General features: G+C 31.6%; 1 protein-coding gene across 2 annotated transcripts; it reads right to left on the bottom strand.

Moving 5' to 3' along the window:
• Positions 1-1,981: 1,981 nt before the first annotated feature.
• Positions 1,982-9,841, bottom strand: LOC139093026 (1-acylglycerol-3-phosphate O-acyltransferase Pnpla3-like). 2 transcript variants are annotated; one of them, XM_070643616.1, is made up of 6 exons: positions 9,809-9,841; positions 6,021-6,281; positions 5,801-5,961; positions 5,290-5,720; positions 4,192-4,627; positions 1,982-4,115 (listed from the first exon to the last, which is right to left on the bottom strand). In XM_070643616.1, the coding sequence occupies exons 1-6, from the start codon at positions 9,816-9,818 to the stop codon at positions 3,663-3,665; spliced, it is 1,752 nt and encodes a 583-aa protein (XP_070499717.1). In that variant the 5' UTR covers positions 9,819-9,841; the 3' UTR covers positions 1,982-3,662. The 2 variants fall into 2 exon arrangements, with proteins under 2 accessions (XP_070499717.1, XP_070499718.1); XM_070643617.1 differs by lacking the exon at positions 9,809-9,841 and having other exon boundaries at positions 6,021-6,339.
• Positions 9,842-10,506: the final 665 nt, after the last annotated feature.

The following is a 10,506-nucleotide window of genomic DNA, read 5'->3' as shown; positions in this document are numbered from 1 at the left end:
TTTTACTAACGATGATGCATAGAGTTTTCTTACGTGTTGGAAAATTTTCACGCCTTCACTCGCTTCGCTCCGTTCAGGTCGCAAAAATTTGTGAGCTTCGCTCAACCAAGTCCGAACTACGTTCGAACTACTTATGTTCGAGCTTCGCTCGAACTATTTTTTTACTAACGATGATGCATAGAGTTTTCTTACGTGTTGGAAAATTTTCACGCCTTCACTCGCTTCGCTCCGTTCAGGTCGCAAAAATTTGTGAGCTTCGCTCAACTAAGTCTGATTGTTATTAGATCACAGTAGTGTCGGACTCCACTTCGCTTCGCTTCGTTCGCCCGACTGTTATTAGATCACAGGAGTGTCGGACTCCACTTCGCTTCGCTTCGTTCGTCCGACTGTTATTAGATCACAGGAGTGTCGGACTCCACTTCGCTTCGCTTCGTTCGTCCGACTGTTATTAGAACACAGTAGTATATTTTTACACTAACGACTACATATTTTTATATGTGCTCAGTTTACTCGTGATTTGCGTATATTTATAACACTTTGCGTATATTTATAATGTTTGGATCGGGTTGGAATTTCGCTCGAAAGCAATATATAAAACTCCAAAACAACCTGCTTTGTCTTGTGAAGTATAATCAAATTTGTATTAAAACCGTACAACAGTCTTATACTTATTTCCATACTTTATATTTATACAGTATATTAAGATACAGTAACATCCAGGACCATATTTATACAGTATATCAAGATCCAGTAACATCCAGGACCATATTTATACAGTATATCAAGATCAAGTAACATCCAGGACCATATTTGCACAGTATATTAAGATCCAGTAACATCCAGGACCATAATACAGTATATCAAGATCCAGTAACATCCAGGACCATATTTGTACAGTATATTAAGAACCAGTAACATCCAGGACCATATTTATACAGTATATCAAGATCCAGTAACATCCAGGACCATATTTATACAGTATATCAAGATCAAGTAACATCCAGGACCATATTTATACAGTATATTAAGATCCAGTAACATCCAGGACCATATTTATACAGTATATCAAGATCCAGTAACATCCAGGACCATATTTATACAGTATATTAAGATCCAGTAACATCCAGGACCATATTTTTACAGTACGTTAAGATCCAGTAACATCCAGGACCATATTTATACAGTATATTAAGATCCAGTAACATCCAGGACCATAGTAATACAGTATAGCAAGATCCAGTAACATCCAGGACCATATTTATACAGTCTATTAAGATCCAGTAACATCCAGAACCATATTTATACAGTATAGGAAGATCCAGTAACATCCAGGACGATATTTATACAGTATATCAAGATCCAGTAACATCCAGGTTATTGAAATTCAACAAAATTAACGAATTTCTGAAGATTTGAATGTAACGGTTTTTTTTTTGGAATTCAAATTTTTGCTAAGAATATCCGCGAGAAAATCACTCGTTATATTTTTTGTCTTACTTAAATATCCTGAACAGATTGATATTATAATATAATTAATAATTTATATTATTAATCGATGTTTAGTTAATCATATAAATTAATTTCCGGTTCGATATACAGTCTGGTTAATGAAAATTAAAAATACACATAATTGACAATGGATTTTTTTCATATTTTTTCCCATATAAAAATTTAAATAATTAATTAAAATATAAGGAAGCGAGTTAGCGATTTAATGATGGCAAAATAACAAATTGCTCTCTGGAATACACACGTATAAAAAAAATCAGCATGATTGGAGCAGTAGAAGTGGTCGAAAAAAGGGTCACAAATTTTGAACGTGACAGAAGGACAGACAGAGCAAGTCAAATAAAAGCGTGTAAAAATTACCCGGGAATATTCCCGTTCCCGAAGGTCATTCCCGTTCCCGTTCCCGATTCCCGAAATTTTACGGGAACGGGAATTCTGGAAACCCTATTTAAGGGGATATAAAAAGAATTTGGATGAACGAATAAACGAAACTACGAAATAAGCTGTAATTAAGAAAAACTTTTTGAGGTTATCTCATTTTTTGCAACATCATTGTGGTTAGCGTAGAGTGTAATAGCAATCATCCTGAAATTTTTAAAAATGAATAGAGCTCCAGAGGATGATAATATGGAATGTCATTAACCGCATGAAAAGAGAAAAGGGACATGACACTTTTCTAAATAAATGTTTTTGTAAATCTCATGTGGTAAATATTTAAATGACCATGACGACATTTTCACAAGCTCATTTATATGAATGAAAGATGCTAAAGCCCTTAAAATATTTCTCAACAATTAACCAGTGCAACCACAATTTCGCATTTATCTTTGAAAATAAAATAAGGAAAACAAAATTTTACTATATTTTTCCATTTGAATTTGATCTAAAAATTTGCAGTATAATGCACATTTACTGTACTAGTTTAAAATTTAATCTTGACATTTTATTATTCTTATATAATCAATTTTTGGTACTGTTCTTTAAATATTAATTAATTGGTATTTATCACAATCACAAAGTTAAATATTTTAGTTGATACATTGAGTCTCAAAACCTATGAATTTATTTCAGTGGTTCTCAAAATTTTTAGGACGAGCCACACTCAATCTTAAACTTTTAATCTTGATGATGATTTTTTAGCGCATTTTTGATATTTTTTTCAAAAAGGTAGCTTAATAAGACACTTTATTCGTTCGGTCGGCTGTGATCGAGATCTCGAAAACTAGACATCGTAGAAAGCTCAAGATTGTTTTAATAGTTCAGTTCCATCGAGTTATTGGGTTATCGGTCATTTAAAAGTTTCAAATCAACACATAAATGCTATAATCAACAATTTTTCATTTTCATAACAACAACAACACGTTTTTTCATTGTTTTCCAGTGTTCTTCAATGTTTGTCGATGTTTAACAGTATTTACTGAACAATGTTTGAATTCTTTTGACCGTTATGAGGTTTGAACTATGAAAATCCGTTAAGGAATGAAGTTCTTAAATTTGTGGAAGTTATATATGGATCTTGTTTTTTAGGCCTGGAAGTGACCTGGATCTTGGATTTTAGTTCTGGAATTGACCTGGATCTTACTGGATCTTGGTTTTTAGATCTGGATCCTCCTGGATCTCGTTTTGAAGTTCTGGAGATCCTACTGGATCTCGTTTCGTGGGCTAGGAAGTGCCCTGAATCCTACTGGATCTTGGTTTTGAGGTCTGGAAGTGATTTATTAATCAATTATTGATCGCTGGGACAAAAATGCGCTCAAGTCCCTCGATTAATAACACGAGAACTTTTGTAATTTTTTTGCAAATATTTCGCTAAAATTTCAAAAATTTTGCATGTTTAGTAAGTCATCAAGATTTTCGCAATACGACTCATTAGTGTGTAGCGGAGTCTAGTTTGGGTAAAACCGATTTTTTAATGAAAGCTAAAATAATTTGTGTATTTTTAACTATACTGAAGAATGATTAAGCTTTTATTTAATTTTCCCTTATATCAGTTAGCTAATGTGACTTTAAAACTGTGAGTTCAGAATAGATTAAATATATATATATATATATATATAAAAAATAGTATATTATGCAACATTTTTAAAACTAATCATAGTGAGGTAGTAGAAAACAATGTTACTGAAAATATGGATTTATAAACAAAAATGCTTTCAATCATCGGTTTGCGTTAGCGCTAATATATCACGATTATTTTTTCTCATGGCAACATTAACATCATCAGATAAAATTTGTTCAGTATTATTCCCATTTTGATCAGCTTCTGGCTTAAAAAAAGAATCCATCGATTCCATTGATGAATTACTATCTGTTGGCGATAAATCAAGACGTCTCTCTTCATTTTCCATAAGATCACTAACAATCTCATCGACTTTAATCTCCGCACATTTCCAATCGTCTAATAACTCGATAGATTCAGGATGAATGATGGCAAGTTCATGATCAAAATTTTCCATTGCTTGATCAGAATAGTCATCGTCGTTATCCAACATCATGTTAATATCTGATTCATCATATTGAAGCATTTGATTTGCAATCCTCTCACTGTGGCTTTGTACTAAGGAATCGTCACATTCTGTGACATCCACAATTTTGTTAAATCTCATCTGTGAATATGTATTGAAAAAGAATACCAAGTTAAAACAAGTTATGCTTGATTTATATCATTTTTTTATGCTTTACCGTTTTGTCAGTTTCATCAGTATAGTAATATGAATAGAGAGTGTCGTGAGTAGCTGCGACATTTACAACTTGATCTAGAGTGTCAACGTCAGATGAATGAAAACTTGATATCATTAATGATTGTTGTGGTATTGCACTATTACGACGTGATATCATAGATAAACTATTACGTCTTGATAGCATATTGCCTCGAATTTCAAAGTCTGATTCTAGAGCTTCTGATGAATCCACTAGTGATACAATTGATTTTCTGTTTTCAATGTGATTAAAGTGCTTCAGTATCGGATCGTCATCGTACATTGATCTTAATGTTTCATCATTCTCAATATTGTCAGATGATCCAAAGCGTGGAATAAACAGGCGATGGAGATTTTCCATAAAGAATTTCGTAAGTCCCCATATGTTCTTTTGTACTGTGGGCGCTGTTGAAAGTAATCTATAACGAATAAAATTTATATAAATAAATAATTTTTTCAATTTAGCTCAACAAAATTAATTTTTAAAATATATGAGTTTATAATAAAAAACACACAAACAAAGGAATATGCGACAAGCAGAATAACACACAATATCTAGAAGTAAATAAAACAATATTTGAATATAGTAGCTTTCAAAGTCCAACACAGATAAACATGTTCAATCGAAAATTGGATTAAAAGGAGATAATTTACCTTTCGTAATCATGAATCAGCTTTGCATATTCCCTTGTATTCTGTCTATGAGTTTTCATAATACAACGCACGCAAAATTTCATTTTACGCCTTTCTACTTTTCCATATTGAAAACTGTACACGTTTCATATTATTTAATGACAGGAAGGTATCAATGGATGTATCAAAAAGTATAAAAGATATGTTTTAATATGAATGAAAGAAAGAAAAATTGTGCAGGAAGAGAATATATAACAGCAATAAAAAGAAAAACATGAGACATAAGAAAATATTCACAAAATCAACAAACAAACGAATATAAAGATAACAATAGAAAACGGTATTACAGAGTTTTGCAAGACAAAACATAAAGCCAATCTATATTCTTTGTTCTCACTTTCGTGATCACAATCATACATGACACATTTTATGTGAAAGATATACTTACTTAGTAAGTGTTGCATAGACTATATCACAAGGGATTGTAGCTGGCATTCCGATCGTCTTAAGTAAGTACACAGCAGGAGTTTTGAACCATTTGACGAAGCCATTATTAGATTCTTCTATATATTTTGCCATCGCGTCTATAACTTGTTCTGGCAACTTTTTCTCTTTCATTAACTTCTCTCGCGACGTAGTACACATTGTACATTCAGGATCGTAATGTTCAGGCGTTGAATTAGAAAGAACAAATGTAGATTGAATAGCGAGGCATCTCGTGCAACTTATCAAATTATTTCGATGTAAAAAGTGAAGTGCGTCATCAAATCCTTGCTGACACATATTAGATAAAATTTCAGGCTTTGGTGGAAATAAGATTCTCATAAAGCGGTATACATTTTGTTTACTTAGTTCAATGCTCGTGTTTGATAAGTTCAGCTAAAGTTAAGGCATAATAAAAAGCAAATCTAATATTTAAAAAAATTTCTAATAGGTATAAAATGTTAGAAAAGTCTTACATGAAACAATTGCGCAGAGTCATCCCGAGGACAAATGTCTGTTTCTCCTGAAAAAGGACTAACTGTAACTGTGTTCTCATCTAACAAAGGTAGATTATCTGAAAAAGCACCGTCCATGTATCTTACGCCATGGAATTTAGGAGGCAAGATTCCTGAAAATCCTGTTAAAGAAAAAAAATATATTTAATAATTTGCAAAAATTATTTTTTAAGTATCATACCTGGAATGAAACATGCACACAAAAGTGCTTGTAGAAGATCGTCACGGCTGTTAAATTGTGACACAATTATACTTTTTCCATCGTATACACGAGTCAGTGAAATATGTAGTTTTCCATTTACTCTCAAATGAGCATCTTCTGGCATTGCTTTACGCATTCCTTCTAAAATGCATGTTTGAATATCGAATGATGGCGAAAAAGGACCCAGAGAATGTGAACGAGCCTCATTTACAATACGAAAAAAATCAGATGTCATCTCACCTGTAAAAATTAACATTAAAAAATATTTTTTTAGGATTCCTTTATCATTTCCATTAGGGTTTTCAACCACGGGATTAAAATGTACTGAATCTACAATTCTATGGATCTCGGTATAATTCAATCCCGAGAAATAAAAAAAAGATGCATTGTAAACCCTCTTTATTATCTGTTTTGATCAATTTTTCTTTAATTTGCGCAGAAATTTTCAAGGTTAAAAAAATCACGCGTTTTTTGATAAAGCATAATGTTTCACACTATAATCAGCTTAGCAAGAAACATTACAATCTCCGATCGCTTATCATTTTCAAAGTAAAGGATGGTTTATGAAAGAATACAGAAATCTTATTAACTCGAAAAAAGTTATTTGCCCTTAAATATTTAGATTCTATAGAATACATATAGATACATATAAATAATACGATTAATCTCCTGAGCTAAAATAATTTACGAAAAAAAAAAAAAAAACATTTTTTCGATGAAGAAAATAATCGTGATTTTTTTCATCATACGTCCATCACTACGTAAAATTTCAGCACGCAGGGCAAAAAACATTGTTTTCAATTAATTTTTTGTACTGTAAAACACTGTAAAAAGGTTGAAGAACCTATTGCAAAACAATGGAACTGAAGTATTAAACTACTGAGTTCACTACGATGTCTAGTTAAAAAGTTTTTAGAGTCAGCCGAACGTACGAACAAATTTAGATGTCGAGTGCTACATGAAAGTCTGCAATCGGAATCATTTATGTCATTAACAGGAGTCAGGCTAGGTGACTTGTTATCACTATTACTTTTCCTGGTTATTATGGATAAAATAATGCGGTCTGTGACGAGTGGCAAGCCTAGAGGGATCGTTTGGTCTTTAAATGATCGTCTTGAATATCTTGATTACGCAGACGACGCGGTTGACACAATACACACATCATGACATGCAGGGAAAGCTCAGAAACTTGGAATTCGAATCCGCTAAAGCGGGCATGGTCATCAACGTAAAAAAGATAAAAGAGATTCGAATCAACGCCAAAAATAACATACCACTGTATATTGGCGATCAGAGCATACAAAATTCTGTAAAGAATCCAGAAAGCAAGAGGTGCATTTTCGAAGATCTCAAATATCTGGCGATCCACCAGCATCAGCAAAGCCTTGAAGATGAAAATCTTGTGTCAAGTACTGCTTTATGGTTGCGAAACCTAGCTCGCAACTACAGAGATACAGCAAAAGCTTCGAGTTTTTGTAAATGGCTGCTACAGGCGGATTCTCAGAATCTGGTGGACTGGGGTTGCAACAGAATGGCCATCGAATCAAGTTTTATTAAGATGATCTGGCCAGGAGGACATCAATCTAGAAGTACAATTGCGTTAATATGGCTGGATAGGTCATACACTTCGAAAACGGAATAGTATTGTAGCTGGGGTTGAGACACAAGCTTGCTATACTGCCTATGGTTGAAATCCACAAGAGAAAAGGCATCCAGATGCTCCAAGAGCAACATTGCGTAGCACGGTAATGAAGGAATGCCAGTTAGATGTCAAAACTGAGAATTTCTACAAGCTTTGTGATACAGCCAGCAACTGAGTCAGATGGAAGGCCTTTTGTAGCAACCTAGGCTCCAAATCGGAGCATAGTTCTAATAAGTAAGTAGGTAAGAACGCACGAACAAAGTTTTAAGCTGCCTTTTTGAAAAAATTTCAAAAATACGTAATACGTACGCAAAACGTAAGAGAATTTTTGAAAAAAGTTTATTCAATTAACCATATATATATATATATATGGTCATACGAAATAGTGACCGTTAAATTTTTGAAAATTATCAACACTATTATGTGTATTTTACACGGAGAACAATGGAAAATTGTGATCTGTATGACCAAATATATAATTATTGATATTAACCTTCCGGTAAACCAACCAATTAGGTTTTTAGTTAAATTGCATCAAAAAATTTAAACTGGAGCAGTAGTTAAACGAGATGACGAACGGAAAGATATAAAAAGAACATAAATTAAATTCTTTGTGCCAATTTTTTATGCGAATTTTTCTTTGATGTTTCACGAATGTACAAAGTGTTGACAAGCAGAGCAGAAAATTTTCCTATCATGAGAGATAATAGTTGATATTTCTTTTTAAGGAAAAAATAATATTGACGTTATAAAAATTGATTTCGGAAAAAATGAAGAAGAAAGCACACGAAAGTCAATGTCACTTGTTGCTTATAATCGATGTATAATAATAATTTATAAAATGTTAAACAATTTAAAAATAACCAGAAAACAAAACATAATTTTTTTTATAATATTGTATTAGCTACCAAAATCATGGCATGTAGCATGCAAAAAATTACATGAGATAATTTGCATTTTAAAAAATTAAATAAAAATGCGATTGCTATAGCATAAAAAATATTCAACAATATCTACGTTTTATGCACGTGATCAAGTGAAATTGGATTAGATGATAAATTTAAAATATTTACTAGAATGTAAGGCGGTTTTTTCAAATAAAAACATCACATCGACAACACAAAATTGTCCGCATATGGATTTAAAAATAAATAAAATTGAATATTAAAGTAGAATCGTGGTATAAAAAGTTGTTTACATAGTAGTTGACTGTATAAGTAAGAAATGTTTATTGAAATTATCGGATGTTTTTAATAATATGAAAACTTAGAATCTTTTCGTTGTTAGTTTACATGAAGTTATACAAAGAAAATTGATAAGAAAAATTGATGAATATGAATGGTCTTATTATCCGTCAAACAATCGAATTTTGTAAATTATAACTTATAATTTGAAAATATCAATACTTAACATATAAAATTATATTAAATTTAAATCAACCCTCTCTTATCACTACTCGACAGAACGAACGACTCATCAAAAAATTGATTGACTTTTTACGAGGTCATAATCACTGTGTTACTATTTGGGATATTTTTAATTTCCTGTCAGGAAGGTTGTTTACTTTTAAAATAACTAAAATATTGACGTATGGAATGTAAATTCAAAATTCTTTGTTAAGATTTTTAAATGCCTAGTGAGATTATTTTTTTTTTAAAAATAAGTTCCTAATTCTATTACCTTTTGAACCACCAAATATTGAATGATCTGAACAGTTCGTTGATTGTTTAATCGTTTTTATCAAATTAATTTCACTTGTATAAATCCTAATTACGTACAGTTATTTTATCAGAGCTTTTGTTTATTTATTTTACTATCGTCGACAAAAAATCGAAGTTCATGTTTATTTTTCAATCCATGTAATTTACTATTAATACAAAGTGAAGCTGTTTGAATTATTAAAAAAAGCGCAACGAACTTGATAAACACACTTGGATGTTCACATGTTTACGTCATAAACAAATCTTGTACTTTTGAATTAAGAATACAATGATTCCAGTGTTGAAAAATTGTAAAACGTGTATTATTTTATAAAGATTATGCTGAGCTTATCAAAGAAATTGATTTTCTTGAACTTATCACTTGGCTGATTTTTCAGTCAGTCAGCTTAAAGATATATTCTTACCTAAAGGCATATCAAGAAGTAGAGAACAGGCAGCGAAAGGATCCAGCAGATGCACCAGATATTTTCTTGAAGAAGGTGTCAAAGAGCATATTTCCTAAAACATACTGCAACACCAATTGAATAATGTAAATAGATCAGTTTAGTTTTTATTCGTTCACAAATATCCAACACCATAATATATTCCTAAAAAATCCACATCCAGCAAATGACAAGCGATTTTAAAAAGCCTGCATCTTTCATGCTTCTTTCATATTTGTTATTATGATTTCAGCAATAATATTTCTCACCTGAACGTATATTTTTATTTTCTTTCTCAAAAATCAGCTGATTTTTGACTAAAAAATGTTTAATGTAAAGGCAGAATAATTAATTGAACTGATCACAATGAAAATATAAAAATTAAAACTAGAATTATGAAGAGAAATTTTTAATTTGTGCCTTATATACTGATTAAAAGTATAAAATTTCACATAAAGATGGCAGTTTGTTAGCAAACAAAAGTAGACTGTATTTAATTTTGCTTTCGTCTCCAAAAGCTTACCTATTGTCCAATCATTTAAGGCATTTAAATCTCAAAACTCTTAATTTATTTTCATATCGAAATTCCGGAGCACGAACTCTTCTTGAATTTTGTATGGAGTCGAGTCGACTTCTTATTATTAATACACCTTAGGTCATTCTGTTCTTCTGTCTGTCAT

Source organism: Chironomus tepperi, unplaced genomic scaffold (genome assembly GCF_022539635.2).
Source record: "Chironomus tepperi strain 1889 unplaced genomic scaffold, CSIRO-AGI_Ctep_v1 contig_320, whole genome shotgun sequence".
In the NCBI taxonomy this organism is placed as follows: Eukaryota; Metazoa; Arthropoda; class Insecta; order Diptera; family Chironomidae; genus Chironomus; species Chironomus tepperi.
This window is presented reverse-complemented; position numbering and strand designations above follow the sequence as displayed.